Source organism: Gekko japonicus, unplaced genomic scaffold (assembly GCF_001447785.1).
Source record: "Gekko japonicus isolate JY-2015 unplaced genomic scaffold, Gekko_japonicus_V1.1 scaffold719, whole genome shotgun sequence".
In the NCBI taxonomy this organism is placed as follows: Eukaryota; Metazoa; Chordata; class Lepidosauria; order Squamata; family Gekkonidae; genus Gekko; species Gekko japonicus.
Window position 1 is genome coordinate 81,352 of NW_015175991.1, and position 19,453 is coordinate 100,804.

General features: G+C 40.7%; 1 protein-coding gene across 1 annotated transcript in view; it reads right to left on the reverse strand.

The window, feature by feature from the left end:
- SEC23A (Sec23 homolog A, COPII coat complex component) overlaps positions 1–19,453 on the reverse strand; it is a 38,834-nt gene that overhangs the window by 13,578 nt on the left and 5,803 nt on the right. The window contains exons 2-12 of the mRNA XM_015426358.1: positions 14,566–14,806; positions 12,655–12,712; positions 12,326–12,412; positions 11,483–11,719; positions 10,645–10,724; positions 9,655–9,799; positions 8,917–9,075; positions 6,881–6,996; positions 4,634–4,757; positions 1,311–1,391; positions 309–398 (exon numbers count right to left, since the gene is read on the reverse strand). Of these exons, the coding sequence (XP_015281844.1) occupies positions 309–398; positions 1,311–1,391; positions 4,634–4,757; positions 6,881–6,996; positions 8,917–9,075; positions 9,655–9,799; positions 10,645–10,724; positions 11,483–11,719; positions 12,326–12,412; positions 12,655–12,712; positions 14,566–14,786 (1,398 nt within the window). The 5' untranslated portion in view covers positions 14,787–14,806. The remainder of the gene's footprint in view (positions 1–308; positions 399–1,310; positions 1,392–4,633; positions 4,758–6,880; positions 6,997–8,916; positions 9,076–9,654; positions 9,800–10,644; positions 10,725–11,482; positions 11,720–12,325; positions 12,413–12,654; positions 12,713–14,565; positions 14,807–19,453) is intronic.

A 19,453-nucleotide genomic window follows, 5' to 3' on the forward strand; every position in this document is an offset into this window, starting at 1 on the left:
GTATGTTGGTTCTTCTCTCATGAACCATTTAATAATCTAGATATTAAAAATACAAAACTGACTATACCTTCATATTCTAAGAATTAACAATTAGAGAGAAACACCACATAATTCTTCACTTTTTCATATGCCACTAACAATTATGAGGACATCTATTTTTGTAACTTTAAAAAAAGTCAAAGCTTCATGACTGAACAGTAGACTATATTCATAACGAATAACAGCAAAATTCCACATAGCTATAAGAACACAATACATTGTTGCACCTTGGCTTTGAACTAAATAAGCTGTAAAAAAATTCCTCTTACCTGATTCACAACTTCAAAGTACAACGCTAGAGTTGTACTAGGATTAAGTCCACAAATCTTCCACTGACAGGTACCGCCTGTTCCTATCTCCTGTGGAAAGATTGCAAATAATGCTTTGAGTAAAGAAGACACTTTATACGAATGCAACCATAGGACTTTTAAAACTTATTACAGCTGACAATTACTGCCCCAGTGATTTAGATACAGCAAAATTGTACCTTTGCTATAGATTATTTATTTATTTCATTATATTTCTATCCCTCCCTCCCCGCGAACGGGCCCCACTCTCTTTACCACTCTCTTTACTATACAACCAGAAGCAACTTGTTACTACACAACTCAGAAGCAATTCAGGGCCGGTAAATTTGGAAAGAGGAAAAGCTGTTACAGGATGCAGCATAGTGGTTATAGTTGCTGGACTACAATCTGGGAGATCCAGGTTCAAACCCCTACTTTGCTATCAAAGTTTGCTAGGTAACCCACAGCGGGGTTCCTGTGGGCATAACACACAGAAGAAGAGAACGATATAAGTGGCTTTGAATCCCCACTGGGGAGACAGACAGGGTATAAATGAAGTAAGTAATAATATATTTGCCTGAAGGCAAGACTATCAATGCTGATTCTGTGAATTTAGGCAGATCGTGAAAGGGAGGGCAGGAAGTGCTTAGTTCTTGTAGTCCTTTCTTACACACCCAGGGAAATGCTGATCGCCACTTTGGAGTCAGGAAGCAATTTGTCTCCAGGCCAGTTTAGCCAGGGATCCTGGAGGTTTTTTGCCATCTTCTGGGCGTGGAGCAGAGGTCATTGGAGGTGCGGGGGGGGTATTTGCGAATGTCCTGCATTTTGATACTTGTTTGATACTTGTTTACTCAGAAGCAAGTCCCATTGATTTCCCAAACAGTATGCACAGGAATGCAGCATTAATGCATTGCAGCAAAAAAACCCAACAGACTCCTGTAGCACCAACTGCAAAAGAATCGAAGCACAGATTTGTCAACTTACATTTTCTGATACACAAGGCCCTTTAGAATTGAGAGAAATGCAGGGTCCAATAGCTCCAGATACCTTTATTTCTCTTGAAGTCTAGATGGATTGAAAGGGGAAAAAACAGTGATATTCTAATATATCCCTAAAGAATTGTTTTTTGTGTTGTTGTTTTTTTAATCCCCGGAGGGATATTTTTTTATTTTGCAAATACTACAAAAACTACAAAGAAATATTAGGGAAGGGACTACATAAGGATAAAGGAAAGCAAACCACACTAAACTCACACTAAACTAAAGCCCCAAGAGCAGGAGATCTTTTCACTGTTAACAAAAATGTTAGTACAATTAGTTTTAATATCACAATATACTTGTAGAGTTCTTGCTTATAACGAGTCACTATTTATATGTTATTTTGTTACTTGTTATGAGAGAAGTCTCTGATCATCTTCTTATTCTTTGCTTCAAAAGGCCATTTTCCAAGTCCTTCTGCCTTTACTTCGGTTTTCTGTCTCTAAAATCGTATACCACTCTGGCAGGTCCTGCACCCTTTTCTGCCACAGAATCCTCTTCTGTTCCCGAGGTAGCATCTTCTGTTCCCAAGGCAGCAGAGTCACTAGACTTCGTTTCTTCCTCTTTGGACTCTTCGTCTGTCCCCAGCTGACGTCTCAAAAATTCTTTAGCTTTAAAAGTGGAGTCTATCTTCTCTCTTCTATCGTTGATCTTATTTATTTATTTATTTATTTATACTTTTGGCTTGTATCCCGCTCGAACCCCGAGGGGTCTCTGAGCGGCTTACACAATTATTTGTTCCCTAAGGCCACAATCATGAGGGGGGAGGGTGACTTCCTACCAGCACCTGGCAGCAAGGCCTATTCATTGCTGATGTCTGGCTTTCTTCGGCGGCTTCAGACGTTGGCGCTCTTCTTCCGTGTCCCGGGGCAGATCTTCTGATTCCGCAGCTCCTTCTCTCAGCGGGGCTCCTCCTGGTGCGCGGCCCGCAGCTGTCGCAGCTCCGACTATTGTCCTTTCCGGCTCCGTCATGCTACGCCGCTGTGCTGCCGCACCTCTGTGGCTCCGCCCCTGCCGGACTCACGCCGCACTCGCTGGACGCTCCTCAGCTGCTCCAACACTCCACTCAGTCATTACTGTTCTATCGCCGCTGCTGCCGCCACCACCACCGCCGCCTCCGCTGCACACCCCACTAGTGGGGAGGTGCCCCCTGCCACCTAGGGTGGGTACCCATTTATCTACTTGCTTTAGATGTTAATGTTTTCGAACCACTGGGTGGGCGGGAGCTAGGACTAGGGCTGGGAGCTCACTCCGGCCGCGGTGGGTCTCGAACAGCCATAGGGCTGTTCACTATGATGTTAATGCATGCGTTTTACCGCTTGTGCCACCGCTCCCTCTAGATGCAGCTAGAATGGGAGTCCATCTGTCCTATTTACTGGAAAGTGGAGTGATTTCAGATGCCAAATGACATTAGCAGGCAAATGACAATAGAAGGTGTGAATGGATTAAGTGTGATATGCAGAGAGGTAGCAGGCATGGAGAAATCAGCATTGGTAATGGGACAGGAAACCTAAGTCATGATTCAGTCCAGGTGGGTGTATTGTCTTGAGCTTTGTTATCAGTGGCAATTAAGCAGTCTCTCTTTCTAATCACCCTCTGAAACTCCTTTGTAAGAGAACTGCTACTTTTAGATCAGCAACTGAATGTCCTGGAAGGTAAAAATGTTCCTCCACTTGTTTTTGAATGTTGTAGTTTCTGATGTCAGACTTATGTCCATTCATTCTTTGTCGACCGGACTGGCCTGTTTGTCCAATGCAGAGGGTGGAAGGCTATTGCTGACACGTGATGGCAAAAATCACATTAGAAGATGAGCAGGAGTAGGAACCTGAGATGGTATGGCTGTGTCCGTTAGCCACTCATTTGCACAAGAGGTGTCCTTCTTTGCAAACACTGTTTTCAACTGCGGGGGGGGATCGCTTTTCAAACTACTCCATTTTATTCAGAACTCACGTTCATTGTCGGTCAGTTTCTCTGACTACGCTCAGTTTTACGCCATTCTGATCGATCTCCGGCGCTTGTCCCGGTCAGTCCAGCTTATGCCCGAAGGCCACTCAGCGACTGGACCGTTGGGGCGGAGGGGAGCCTCAATTCTCCGATTGTTTTACGGCTTGGCAGTTCACCCTTATCAGTTCAGCAACATACAAAAACAAAGCTGAATAAGCTTTCTATGCCTGGGAATGGGACTAAACCAAGCAGGCTTTTCTCCATTTCAGCCAAATGGACACTGCATTGCTGGACAGTATGCACTTATGGCCCTTTCTAACCCCTGTCAGGACAGCAAAAGTTCCCTTAATGCTGCAGCAGTCCTGAGTTTTTTCTTTTATTTATTATTAAAATATATATAACCCATCTTCCTTCTGGTTCAAGGCAGAACTGTGGTTGGGTCCCTTTGCAAGACCATCCATCGAGTCTTTGTGCCCATGTTGCGATCTTACACAACTCACTGCATCTGCTGTAAGTCACATGTGTATTCCTTTCTAAAGGAAGACTTCTGTGAATTCTTCTCTGTATTAAAATCACTTCTGGCATTTGTATAACTTAGTTCCTCCTACTCTTTGTAGCAGTTCATATGTTTGGTTTTTTACCTTTTCAAAGGCTAATCTGGTCACAAATATCAGAGCCAGAAGGGGAAAGAGAGTGGATCCTCTCTCAGACCTGGCACCTGAACTAGATTAGCTCCAGAGTGCCCGCGCCACCCTCTCTATGATTCTGTGGATACTACTTTGTTTCATTTGTTTCTGTATGTCCAGCAGAGCATGGTATAAAGCAAACTGTGTACTTTTTACCAAATGCTGCCCAAGCACCACACTGGCAGGAAAGAAAATGTAGGAATCAAAGATTTGTTCCTCCTTTCCAGGAAGCGAGAAAGATTTGTTTTAAATATACAGTTAAGTATTGTGAGTGGAATCTAAATATCATACTTATCAATGTAATGCTGCATACTGGAGGCCAAGGGCTGACTGCAAAGACATACATCAAACATTCAGCCTCCTACCGCATAGTCAGTCAGTAGGAGGAGGACTTAACAGTCTTGCCCAAACAATGAATGCAGCAGCACGATCACTCTAAATTCAACAGCTTACTTTCACAGTAAAAATACTAAAGATCCTAGGACTAAAGGTTTAATCTGAAATGCTGACTGAACAGTTACGGCTAGCCCTAACAACTTACTCTGATAACTTTTGTTAGTTGTCCTGACTGCAAGGGAACATGTAATGGAATAACAGCATCAGACCTTCTACAAGATGTATAGAGAATTCCAAAATCTACCTTAATTTCTAAGGTGCCTCCAAAGCCCATCTTGAACTGTCCCTGGACATCTTTGGTAAACACTCGCTGAAAAGTTTGTTTGAACAAGGATGTGTTGAAGGAGTCTCCCATTACCATGTAACCTCTACACAATGATACAAAATAAATATGTAAGACACACATGATATATGAACTGCACCCCAAAACAGCTGTTCTGTAGCTCTGTGTTGTTCACCGTCACACCACTGACTTGCTGGCACAGAATTAGCACTTATCCTGCATACCACTTGGTCCCACAACCTCCCATTCTTTCTTATAATACTGTGCATGTGTCCAAATTGTTTAAAAGTGTCCTCCAAAGATAAGCACGCACTGCAGTATTCGTGGAGTCACTGCCATATTGGTTAGTGTGTGGTTACTTTTTCACACTGCTCATTCATAAAAAATATACCATGGTAGTAATATAAGACAGCAGCTAGGACTAAGGTCACTACAAGTCTATGCTGTAACATGATGTAAGCAAAATTACAGGATGGACTGAAAGCTCTCATAAGTGGAAGGATTCACATGGGTGGATCTTCCTTGCATTCCATAGCATAAGCAAAATTACGGGATGGACTGAAAGCCATGGGTGGATCTTCCTTGCATTCCATAGCAGCCTCCCAAAAACCAACTCCTGAGCAGCAGGGGACCCTCCTGAACAATACGCCATGTGACTTGGAGCAGGCTGTTGAAAGAAGGGGGAAGAATTAGGTGAAGTGAGCCCCTCCTTTTATGGAAGTGGCACACCTTCACATCTGTTCTGCTCTCAGAAGGGCAAAGGAAAATGATTTCCACTCAGTATCCCTTCCTTACTGCAATCTCCTGAACCATAAAGCATGTTGTTCAGGAGGGTCCCAGATTCTCAGCAGCAGCTTTTGGGAGGATGCAAGAGGAAGGGTTTCTGATGTAAACTCTTCTAATTTATGAACATTTTGGATCCAACCCAATGGGTTCCAATCCTTTAAAAGTCCTACTGCAAACAACAGGATAAGTGAGTGGATGGATTTACTGAACAGATTTCAATAAATATGACAATGCTTCTCTGGACTGAGGCCAATATATAACATTTGTCTTATATTTATTTGCCATGATGATCAATTGCTATAGCAACCTGGAATTCTATAATAACCAATGACTTAAAATATAAGAATGCAAAGGCTGATACTATGAAATGTAGTCTGAAACAGTCTCGTTCCTCTCATGATACCGCAGGCAAAATGAGAAAAATAACAAAATAGCTCTCTAAATTAATTTCACATTTTAGTCTCACATAGGTAATACAGAAAGAAGCATGAATGTCACAGAGCAATCTGAAACTTTAGAAATATTTAGAGTATGAATTAGATTTTATTAAATGATTTCAGTACAATAATGTGGCACTCTTACAGACTGCATTGTAAGTGTCACATCTTTCGGGGGGGACCAGGCATCCCCCATAACAGACTTCACGGTCTTCCTTTCTCAAGTACCAAGGACTACCACAATGAGACTCAATGTTAAATGTATTTCCTTTTGGGATAGACTCTTCATGAGTCTAACTGATCACTGTATTTGAGGTCAAAAGACACTTGTTCCCTAGATTATTTAGTGACCCTGCCATTTGGAGAATGTTATCATTTGTGTTTTTAACTTGGCACAATTTGCCTAAGTCAGCTGGAGATATCCCATCTGGAGCCTTAGTAGAGTGCTGCACCATTTTTCACACTTTTTTTTGCTTGTGGCATGCTGTGGTCTGGATTATGTGGGTGAGGGAAATACCCTGAGGAGACAGACTAGCAACAAGAGGTTGGATTTAATGCTGGGACACTTTCTACCCCAATGGGTCTCTGAACTTGCTTCTTTGCCACATTGTAATACTACTCAAAATTGAGAGAAAAAGCTTACTGAAGGGACAACAGTGTGAGTATTAGGGAAATGGTGTGCAATAAAAAACCCAAAGTTTTTAGAAGTAATCCTTCAGAATATTGGAAATATGTGCTCTTGTTACAGCCGACCAATATCTGAAGAGAAATTATTTAATGGCTAGATATATAATGAATAGTTTCATGGCTGAGAAAAAGAACTGCATTCAAAGAATGATACAAACATCTGCAAGACTCAGATCTCTGCCTCTGCAAAACCATGTGAAGTGAAATAGTGTTTACCAATTTGACAAGAACATTTTCCCCTAAATAACTTCATATTTTGTTTTTAAAAATATAAAAACACAAAATAGGCAAGACAAACCCTGTGTAGTTGGGACAACATTTCATCTCCAGAAGACCAGTCTGATCTAGTGCACATGCATAGATGTCAATAACATGACCAGTTGTAGCTGCGCGATTTGCCAGAGCTTCAAAATGCTAGAGACAAAAATGGAAGTATGTATTTTTCCATATACCATGAATCAAATCCTATATATCCTGCACTCTTTCAAATATTCTTCAGAAGCTAATATATTTGCCAAACTATAGTCTTTTTAACATAGAGAGAGAATTTTTGAAAACGTTTTTCTTCCTAATTGTCCTTACATCAGACAATTTCTATGCCAAACAGTATTTATTACATATTTCTTCTTTGTAAGATATACCAAATATTAATATATATTTGACCAGACCAAGAAAGTCAACAGGCCAGACTCCATGGGACTCTAATTCTCGCAGATTTTTTTAAAGAAAGCCTAAGAAATACAGAAGCCATTTTTTAAATCTGTGCTCAAAGGCACTTAAATAATCCAATCGGCCATCCTCTTACCAGCTTTTTAAAAAACTGAAAAATCAGACTAAAATATTAACAGTGCAACCCTAAGCACTGAAATAAATAGGTTTAAATTCTGTTTAGTATTGCACTGTTAACCCATCAAATTATATACAGGCATTATTAGCATCCTCATCTGCACGAAGTCCTTTGCTGGTTGGTGTGAAGTGTCCAATAGAGTCATCTCACCTTCCAAACAAATTTTCTCAACAGAAGACAACTTAAATGTAACACAATGTAAAATAAAACAAGCACTGACACATGTCAAAAAATAAAATAGCCATGACAGCAAGACAAGAATGATCTCAAGGCACAGGACAGGAGAGGAAGGGTTCTTTCACATATCTAGATGGGTAGCCATGTTAGTCTGTAGCAGCAAAATAAATCAGGAGCCCAGTGGCACCTTAGAAACTAAACAAATTTTATTCCAACATAGGCTTTTGTGAATTAGAGCTCAGTTCTTCAAATGACTGTTCATCCATTAACACTAGCCATCCTTCTGTGTTTGCAGCCTGTATTGTATATGCATTGGCCTAATGGATGTGCACGCCTGACGAACTGAGCTCTCTTATACTGGGGTAAAATCTGATTAGTCTCTAAGGTGTCACTGGACTTCTGCTTCATTTCGGTATCCAGAAAGTGTATGGCTTTAAGGAGTTAAAAACTAGCACTTTAAACTGAGCCTATAAATTAATTAGGGACCAGTGCATCCATGAGGGCTGGTGTTGTGTGGGACCTCAACTCAGTACCTGTCAGCAGTCCAGCTTGCACGCTCAGAATCAACTGTGAAGATTTTTCAAAGACAGCCCTACCTATATAGATCACATTGAAATCTAAAAGTTACTAGGGCATGTATCAAGGTAGAAAGACTTCATTTCCCAGAAAATGATATAGCTGGCATAGCAGGTGACTCTGAAAAAGGTACTCCATGCCATGGATGCAACTTGAAGCAGAACTGGATGCAAAAAGCTCTCACACACACCAAGCTGCAAAGCTATTTTAGGGGAAGCTTGAGTCACTAAACCAAGTGTAACACTTCCTCACAGTTTCACTGACCCATATTTCATCAACAACCTATTTGTATTTGTACTGAATTTCAGGCTATTGCTAAATAGCTGTTATCATGCCACAAGTTTCTCAACCCCACTCCACAGCACTGGCCATCACAAACCAGAAGAGGAGCCAGGCAGCAAGAAACAGTAAAGGTTCACTAGACAGTGCAGGGAAGAAGTAAATGCAAAGATGCCATCATCCTCAGCAGTGCCTTTTGACACATCTAATTCCTCTCTAACAACCTTATTATAATTAGGTTACAGAAACCAAACCCAATACTCATTAACAATTGTTAAAAATGTACCTGTTTTCAGAGAACACCTCAGACTCTAAAATTATTTTTTTTTAATCTTTTAGGAGGTTTGGGAAAATATAAGTAATTTTTGGAAGAATTAAGTGTCAATTCCACATCACTTTACACATGTGTCAGAACACACTTAATTACAGATTCAAACAGTGTCACATTCTCTTACCTTAGTAGCCTTTTTAACATATTTGGCATTGTCTTTTTCAATGTCATGCCAAGATCTTATAGGCAGCTTAAGTTCATCCCCTACAACCATCCCAGGTCCCTGGGTAGCAGGTCCTCCAATAAACATCATTATATGAGCACCAGTATTAGGGAAAGTACACTGTTAAAGAAAATCACAAAGCAAAAATGACACCCTTTGCAAAAAACTATATACTGGGAACAAACATCCAAAACCAAATTATATAATTTCTACGTTATGTTTCGTTGATATTTGAACCGGGGTGCTAGGTAGGCTGACCCAACCCCTGAGAATGTGCCCATAGTTAGGGAACCACACCAGTGATTAGCACTACAAGTTGTAAACCGCCCAGAGACCCCCATTGGGGGGGTTAGGGCGGTATATAAATCGAAGGTTAAATAAAAAATTAAATAAATTAAAATTGCTTCTTCACATTCTAAAATGACCTTATTCAGTATTCATTTTATAATCTAATCAAATATATTTAGTATGTGTGACAGATCACCATCACAAATAACTTTTTAGAATTTAAAGGAGAAATAGTGGAATTCAAAACACATTCTTAAAAAACCAAGAAAGCCTATTTACCTAATGTACAAATCAGACAGCATGATCTTCAAAACAATCCAATTTTAAGTAGAATTAACATTAGGTAACCTTTTTGTACAAGCTAGAGGCTGCCTATGAGCTTTCAGATAAACATGAAGGAGAACTGATTACCTCAAGCAGTCCTACAGCTATGGAAAGAGCCACTCCAGAAGATCGCAATGGCCTCTTCCCTTGAGGAACAGGCCAAGGATCCCGTTGCAGTTCACCCAAAAGATCAGTGAGATTCATGTCAATTTTCTGTACTGGTTGTAAAAATCTGGAGACAACAACAAAAACAGTCCAGTAGATATTCTTCTGGTTATTTTAGCAAAGGTATTTAGTTGCATCACAATGAACTGCTCGCTTTATTTAGTGCAGAGGTTTAGAGGTTAAGACGCTGAGCTGCAGACCAGAAGGTCTGTAGTTCGGCAGTTCAAGACTCGAGTGCCACGTGACAGAGTGAGCTCCCGTCTCTGGCCCAGCTCCTGCCAACCTAGCAGTTCAAAAGCAAGAAATTGCAAGTAGATAAATAGGTACCACTTCAGTGGGAAGGTAACAGCGTTCCATGCGCCTTGGTGTTTAGTCATGCTGGCCACATGACCACGGAAACATCTTCGGACAGCGCTGGCTCTTCAGCTTGGAAACAGAGATGAGCACCACCCCCTAGAGTCGGATTCGACTGGCTTTCGAGCAAGGGAAACCTTTACCTTTAATACCTCACCAAGCTGCAAATGTATTAAGTATATTAACTTGAAAGTAATTGAAACCAGTGGTCTTGGCATTCTTGAGATTTACGGAAACTTTCAAGACCCATAAATACAAAAAATGCCTAACAAGCATTTTATGCAATCCATTTACATAAGCAAGCGGTCAATATCTACCCAAACAAGCATTGATCCTATCAGGATATTTAAAAACGTAACTTTCTCACTTCATACTATTACATGCTGTAAACTTAATGTCTTAGATCTTATAGAGCAGGCACATAAGAACACTCACAGTGCCATGATTTCCTAACCTCCCCTCCGCCAACAGCCCCCCTGCGGTAATGGCAAATGAAGGACTAGCACAGAAAATAAGTACAAAATCTTAAATGTAACATATTTAGTTGTAATAAAATACCTGTTTGAGGGTGGTGGCTGCTGTACCTGAGGACCACGACCCATTTGTGAAACATTCATTTTGCTAAGTCCTAGCATTTCCTGTTAAAAATAAGTTTCAGAATAAATGTATCAATTTAGCCATAGGTTCAGCAAGTCAACAATAATTACAGGTTGAGTCTTGTGGCACCACAAACAGGACACAGAAGGGTTTTTTTGCAATCTGCCACTTCAAGCTCTCAAATGCCCCCAACAAAAGCTATTCACGAAGATTAGAACATCCTTGGGAATGTGGAATGCAATATGGAGCGGCAGCAGCTAGAAGGCAGAAATCAATAGAAACCCCCCTATAACACATAGGGACACATACACACACACACACTGCGTACATTCTGTAAATCATTATGGAAGAGGAAAGGGGCTGATTTCTGCCAGTTCCCCCCCCCCTTTCTGGATACAGCACAATCCACTGCATCCACATTCTCTCTAAATCTGTTGTAGCTCTCGGGAAAAGCTTTTCAAGGGCCACAAGGAGCTGCAGTGGGAAGAGGAAATCGGCAAAAATCCCTTCCTCAAATATGCTTCATTTGCAATATACAATCCATCCTTAAATTTACAAGGAGATTGTTTTTCTTGTCTCTTGTTTATTTAAAATTACTGCACTTTTGTTGTTGTTTTTAATCACATTATGTTGTAAAAAAAAGAAAACATCTATATCAATTTTTCTCATAGGATAGAGTAACAAAACTATTTTCTTGAAGTATGACTTTATTGATTCAGATCTTTTGCTTTCATCTCTGGAGAAGAAGCAAAACTACTAGAATTAGCAAGATCACTTTTAATATAAATTTCATATTTACCTGAAGTTGTTTTGCAGACAGATCCTTTGTCCCTCTAAAGACATAACTTTTGGAAATTCCTTCACAGCCTAGCTCATGAACTTGTACCATTCTTCCAAAAGTAATAAGTCCCACCAGTGCAGTTGGAGGTAAGAGGCTCAATGACATTTGCATGGATTCCTTCAACGCCTGCAAATCTTCATCTTCCATACAGGTGTCAACAACATAAAGAAATATCAAAGGCATCTGAGGTCCACGCTTTAAGCAAAAGTGAACACTGCAGTATTAATGTTAGTGACAAAAGTAACAAAAACAGCTATAACAGATCCCACTGATCCCACTACAAATATACTACCTATTTTAAATCTGTCTTAACACATATGGATCTTTCTGACATCAAACAAAATAGCTCGCACTTGCTTGCACCAGTACAGAGCATTCCTGAGACATAACTAATCTGTATTGCTACACTGCCTAGCACTATAGTTTTAGAAACAAGTGTGTAGAGTAACAGCTACACAGATGGTTCTGCAATAACCAAAATGCCTTTAGGATGTCATCCCACTAATATTTATTATTTATTTATTTATTTATTTATTTAAATCCCCCTCCTCCCTCTATTAAATTTATTTATTAAAATGTTTATACCCTGTCTTGCCTCCTGGGCTCTGCACAGCTCTGAGCTAAGCTTTCTGTCATCACAGCTGATGAAAACTATAGATGTAACCATGACCTACTGTATTGCCAGTGCAGTGCCACATGGTGGGATAACATTCTTGAACTCTGAGTACTGTGGCCCATCCCAACTGCTGTTCTGCTGTTTCAACAGTCCCCAAGATCACATATTTCATTCATGGTATTTACCTGTACTACATATTCAATACTAGAAAACTGAGGTAAGAGTTCTGCAGGTTGGTTCATTTCAGATATACCAGCATACGTAGGTGGAAACTGGAAGAGAAATTTTTATTTGTTAAAATATTTATACCCCACCAACCACAGTGATCACAACTTTCAAAACAGACCACTCTTCTTAATATATATGCTGCCAAAGCAAACACAAAACAGAACACCCTTTATAATGCAATTATCTATACTGATCTCCCCCACCCCCAACAACATTACTTCTTTTCATACCTAAATCCTAAGCATACCCAAACTTGGAAGAAAATCTATATAAAAGCTTTTCTTACCTGATTTCTCTGATAACAAAAATTGCAAGCCCATAGTTTTGCTCGGTAATCCACCTGGCTACAAAAATAAAGATTAGCAAATTATATATGCAAGTCAGATATAACAATGAAGTAGGTTCTATACTAAGTTTATTGTATTTAATTACATTTATACCCCGCCCTCCCCGCAATCTGGCATTAAAGCAAACACATGAAATAAAAAATATATACATCCTGATTGGTTATCACTAACTTCTAAAAGTATCTTTCCACTCAAAAACTTCTATGTGCTGGACACAATGGTTTTGTTATGCACATATAAAGCACTGGAAGTGTTGCTCATTTTCTCTTTCAGTCTGAGCCGATTCCAACCTAAATCCCACTCCAGAGGGTCCCCCCCCCCTTCAGGAATTGGTTTTTAATGGCATAAGAGGCTGAAATGCAAAGGGGGTGGCTGTAAATCTCCAGTCCATTTGTGGACACCAAGCACACCTCTTTCAACTCCTGGCTAAAATTCAGTTATCTTTTTTAAAATAGTCTTTAAAAGCACAGCCTATTGATTAAAACATTAGATGAAATATCTGGCAGTCACAATTTTTGCCTCATCAGCCCCAGTACTAAGACTTGTATTTGGAATGACACCACATTGATTTCAATTAATTTACAAAGGCTGAGAAGTAGATGATAACTTTTCAGAGACTTTAACATGGAATGAAAGACTTACAATTACACACATCCACCTTTTTCTGTCTTATTATAACCTCTGGTCAAACTGGCTTTTGAACGACTGTAAAAAAAACTTACTCTCTGGAGGTTGAGTTGCTTCCTTTCAACTGCATTGGGCTTAACTTCTGCAATCATAACATACTAGCAAAGGTAGCAGGAGAATTTGTAGGAAAGAATTTTCAAGAACGATCTGGCTTAATCCTTCCCACCTCCTGTCCAATTCTCCATTGCTAATACCCCCCCAAAAAAACTGTTTTTCCTTTAGTGGGACGATTTCTAGTCTGAATGCAGTTAGGGGGAAACGTGGTTTAAACAGAGGGGGAAGGATGCATTACTCTTGCAGGAGAATGCAAAGGTGGGAAAATGCCCTCCATGCTCATACAATGCTTACACGGGGTTGGGAACTGCGTTAAAATATGCAGCTGTGCCTAAAACTGGATTACCAACCTAAATTCATAATTCCAATTTGAATGTAAAATTCCCCACCACACACACACAATGTTGTATAGGCAGAGCAAGCTCACTGAATCTGCTCTCCTCATGCAAGGGGGTAGCAAATTCACCCCATACCCTTTCCTTGCTGTGCCCTCTCCCCATACGGCATGGTATACTGTTCAAGAAGGTTCCCCAACTCTCAGCAGTGGGGAAGGGCAGGTAGGGGTCTACTGGGGGAGGACAAGAACTACTTCCATGAATTCATTCAGCTCATAGCATTTTGGGTCCAACTCCACTCACTGAAGAGCAGTTTTGAAAGAACTAGCATATTATGATTGCAATACTACAGCAATTCTGCAAATGTCCTTAGACAGTCAAAATTCCAAATTTTGTGGAAAGTGGCAGCAATTTATAATTTCTGAAGTAAAAACAGTATTGTAGAGGGAACAAGAACGCAGATAAAGAATTGTTGCTTTTAAATGAACAGTATTATCTTAGGTTCTAAGAAAATCAGATGTCTTTTTAGATGTAAAATAACTATCACATCCTTTTCTGTATATAATTTTGTACTGTATTAAAAAGGTCAATACAACATCTTTGTGAAATCTTGATGTTGAAAGTAACAGACCAGACAACCCAATATAATTTTAGAATAAATCTGAAAGCTACTAGTATTTATAAAAACAATACTTTCAAAGTATCTTTAATCAAACTTTTTCAGAATTACAACCATGCTATCTAACCAAAATTTAAACTTAGTTATCGGGTTACCATAATGGATTGAGAACAGCACGGCAGGTAGTTCTACTGCACAGGACGGGCTCATACTGAATGGGAGGCAAGTCAGGTCGCTCTTTCAGCGGTGTAAACAGGGAGGCCACAGGAACCACCATTCTTGTGGCTTCAAGACGACTGGAAGGCCACACATTCCAGCTGAATCTAACGCCATCCCTATCTTCATTCTGCTGGATGAATTCCAGGAAGGTTGTCATTACTACACTCTTATGCCTGGAACGGAAACATACAATCATTGATGCATGCGAACGTTATGGAATAAATTAGAACCTTGAACCTTGTTTTATCTGAATAGCCGTGGGGACAATCACACCACTGGGATTACTACCTATTCAAAAGCAAGTAACATAAAGTTGCATTCATCAGAGCACAGCAAGGGAAAAAACAAGAGCTTCTATTCATTTTGGATGGTGGAGGTGCCGCTACTACGTTTCCAGATGCTAATCACAAGAAATGGTAATGCTTCAAAACATTCCAAACAAACAAGGCAAGATAAAAACACAGCTCTGCAACACGTTATCTGGCATTAATTTATAGAAACTATATAAACAACAACATATGGGTCAATTCTAAGGTTTTTAATTCACAGTTTTAGACTGGATTACCCTACACTGGTCACCCAAAGCACACATGGGCTTACTATGGACAGTTGCAACTCTCCTCATAGCTTATTAACCATCTGCCTTATATGTCAGTGTCTAGGGGCTATAGCAGTCACAGCCTACCATATATATTGGATGAAATAAGTTAACACTAAAGCATCCAGTATAAGCATGGTAAGGTAAAGGTTCCCTTGCTCGAAAGCCAGTCGAATCCGACTCGTTACGGTGCTCATCTCCGTTTCAAAGCCGAAGAGCCAGCGCTGTCCGAAGACATTTCCGTGGTCATGTGGCCGGCATGACTAAACACCAAGGAGCATGGAACGCTGTTACCTTCCCACCGAAGTCGTACCTATTTATCTATTTGCAATTTCTTACATTCAAACTGCTAGGTTGGCAGGAGCTGGAACTAGGGACGGGAGCTCACTCCGTCATGCAGCACACTCGGGTCTCAAACTGCTGAACTACTGACCTTCCACAGCCTGCAGTTCAGCATCTTAACCACTTGAGCCACCGCAGCTCCTATAAGCATGGTACATTACCTCATTTTACAGTTTATCACATTAATTGAAAAGTATGACCAGACTTGCCACGGAAACTGTAGTTCATAAACAGAGCGAGAAAAGGAGGGGGTGGGATATTGAGCGTGCTAATAAGCTTGGTGATAACTATCATGTCTTTGTTAGAAGAAGGTTGGACTGCTGTAATGCACTGTACATGGCACTATCTGTGAAGTGTCTGAAAGCTTCAGTTACTTTAAGTCATAGCAGTAAGGTTGCAGATATCACCAATGATTAAAGAAATACACTGACTGCTTGGATTCCAGGCACAACTCAATGCCTCCCTAAGAGAGGGGGTGGTCACTACTGCCTTGAAGCTGGCAGTGGCCTGGCCACTCCTAAAGAAACCTAATCTGGGAATCAAGAGAGTTGAATAACAACCAACCAGTCTCAAGTGTTCCATTCTTGAACAAGATGACTGAATGAGCTGTGGCTAGCCAACTTCAGGAATTCCTGAATAAAGTGGATTGTTTGGATCGATTCCAATCTGGCTAAGAGTAGAGATGTGAAGGCCCGGGGAAAAAAAACAGGTTTTTTCTATTTTTCCCTGAAGCCTTTTTTGTTTTTTTCCGAAAAATTGAAAAAAGAAAAGAAAAAAAATTGATTATGGAACACTTTATTTTAACATGATGAATAAAATATTTTAAGACAAGGTGTTCAAATATTTTCCAAATCATTTCTAAAAAATATGTATGGTATCAGATTGATCTAATTTCTGTGCACTGAGGACAAGCAAGTCCTAGGTTACAAACTGAACTCTCCAATGCAAGAACAAGATTCATTTCTTCCGTTAGGAGGTGCTGTTGTCACAAGAAAAGGAAAAGGTTTCAGTTTTGTTTTTGCATGTGGGTGGGTATTCTGTTTGTAGTAACTGTTTGGATACACTATATTTTTAATATGCTAGTTGTGATAATTTCATGCCAAGTAAAAATGTCCATAGTCATATTTTATGTTCCTAAAGTAACAGAACGACTTTCAAAAAAAAAGTGCTAATGTAGCATTTTTTTCAATTTTTCCGGGGGGAAAAAACCGGGGTTTTTTCCGAGCTTCAAAATTTTCAGAAATTTTACATCTCTAGCTAAGAGCCTGGTTATGGGACTGAAATGGCCTTGGTCACCCTGGTGGATTACATGTGCCAAGAGATGGATGGGGGAGCATTAATTCTCTTAATTCTCCAAGACCTCTTAGTTGTTTTTGTTACCATTGATCACAGTATCCTTCTAGACCACCTTTCAGGATTGGGACTGAGAGGCAGTGGTTCTATTCCTACCTTGAAGGTAGGTTTCAAAGTGTAGCACTGAGGGATTTCCGCTTTGCCCCTTGACCTCTGGCCTACAGGGTTCCACAAGGTTCCATCTTGTGCCCTTGCTTTTCGATGTCTATGAGAAGCTGCAGGGAGAGATCATCTGGAGATTTGGCCTAAGTTTTCACTAATATATGCACTATATACATACACACACATGTGCGCTAAACTCTCTCTCATGCTTCTAGAAAATCCCATGGAGTATGTGGAACTGTGAACAGCTGCCTAGAGGCAGTTTTGGGATGGATGAGGTTTAATAAACTTAATCCTGAAAACACAGAAGTGATAATAATAGGGGGAGGGTCTGGCCCAGGAAATAGGTTTTATCTCCTATTCTGGATGGAGCTGCACTCCCCTAAAAAAGAAGGTTCATAGCCTGTGAGTGCTTCTGGACCTAAGCCTCCTGTTGAATAAGAAGAGTTGATTTTTATCCCCTGCTTTTCTCTACCTTACGGAGTCTCAAAGCAGTTTACAATTGCCTTGCCTCCCTCTCCCCTCAACAGGCACCTTGTGAGGCAGGTGGGGCTGAGAGAATGCTCAGAGAATTGTGACTGGCCCAAGGTCACCCAGCAGGCTTTGTGTGGAGGACTGGGGAATCAAGCCCAGTTCTCCAAATTAGAGTCCACCACTCTTACCCCCTAGGTCACACTGGATCTCATAAACACGTTTCATCAGCTTCAGCTGGTGAAGCAGCTGTGGCCCTTCCTGTGGGGTGGGGGGAGATCTTGCCACTGTGGTACATGCCCTGGTAACATTTAGATTAGATTACTGCAATATGCTCTATATGAGACTGCCTTTGAAGACTGTCCAGAAGCTACAGTTGGTACAGAATACTATGGCTAGAATGTTGCCTAGAGTGGGCCATAGAAACTATAACACTCCAGTCTTGTTCCATCCACATGGGTTCCCAGCTTATTTTTGGATCCAATTCAAGGCAATGGTAAAGCTCAACATGGTTTGGGGCCAGCAAACCCTAAGAACCTACCCATCCAGTCATCTTTGGAGGCCCTTCTTCAGCTTATTCGATCTGATGGTAGATGGGTGACAACCTGAGAAACTGCTTTCTTAGCACCAAAACTTTAGAATTCCTTCCCCAGGGAGATTCACTTGTCTCCTTCTATTGTTGTCTTCTGCCAGCAGGTGAAGACTTTTTTCTTCTGTTCTGCACATCCCCAATAACTGTTACTGGCCTCTTCCCTGGTATTATGTATATTTATATGTTTTGATTGAATTATTGTAGATATACTTTAGCTTTAAAAGTTATAAATATTGAAATGTTTTAGTGTTTGATGTTTGCCGCCTTGCGGAACCTATTTGGGTACAAAGGCAGCAAAGACATGGTTTAAATAAATTGTTGTTGTTCAGTCGCACAGTCGAGTCCAACTGTTTGCGACCTCATGGACCAGCTCCCACCAGGCCCTCCTGTCTTCCACCGTCCTCTGAAGTTTGCTCAATTTCATGTTCGTGTAATCTATTACACTGTCTAACCATCTCATCCTTTGCCGTCCCCGTCTTCTTTGACCTTCAATCTTTCCCAGCATCAGGGTCTTCTCCAGTGAGTGCTCCCTTCTCATTTGGTGGCCAATGAGATAAATACTGTATATATAAATAAATAAATACTAACTTCAAAACCTTAAATGGACTGGGACCTAATCTTTAAAAGCCATCTCTCATATGTACCTGCAGATGAGGTCCTACTGCACCTGCCCTTGTTATGACAATGAAATGCAAGCTGCTTTGGTCACACCCAGGGAACCCACATCTCTGGGGAAACAAAAACTTTCCCAAGGAAGGGAGTATAAACTGCTTAAATTGCCAGCTGAGCAGAGATGAGTTTCCTGCAAGAAGACAACCATTTGGACAATTGCCAAGGAGCAAGATGAATGACTACTTGAATGACCTATATGGGGCAATAAAGGAGGGAGATATGTGCTTCCAGCTGAAAGGAGTGAGAAGTGTCCTGAAAGGGGTACCACTTTCCAAACTGAAGATGGGGTGAACGAAAACCCACCCAGCTGGGGCAGGAAGGGCTAAAAGATCTGGCCTTTATTTCCTACATTTAAGCAGGCTTGTGTCCATCCCAAGGAGGGGATGCCAAACATCTATCTCTAAAGCTTAGACTAGTCACAACTTGGAACAGACTGTTTTTTATCTATTGATTTGTATGGCATTTTATTATGGTTTTAACTTAATCTAAATTATCTATTGTTCTTATCCTGTTGTAAACTAAAAGTCAACAACACAAACAACTGTTTTTATTTTCTTTCTTCTGCAACAGTCCTTCAAAGCTGTGGTATCCTTTTTCCCTATGTACTCATACTCTAGAGCAGGGGTCCTCAAACTACGGCCCGTGGGCCACATGCGGCCCGCCGAAAACATTTATCCGGCCCGCCGGCAGGGCT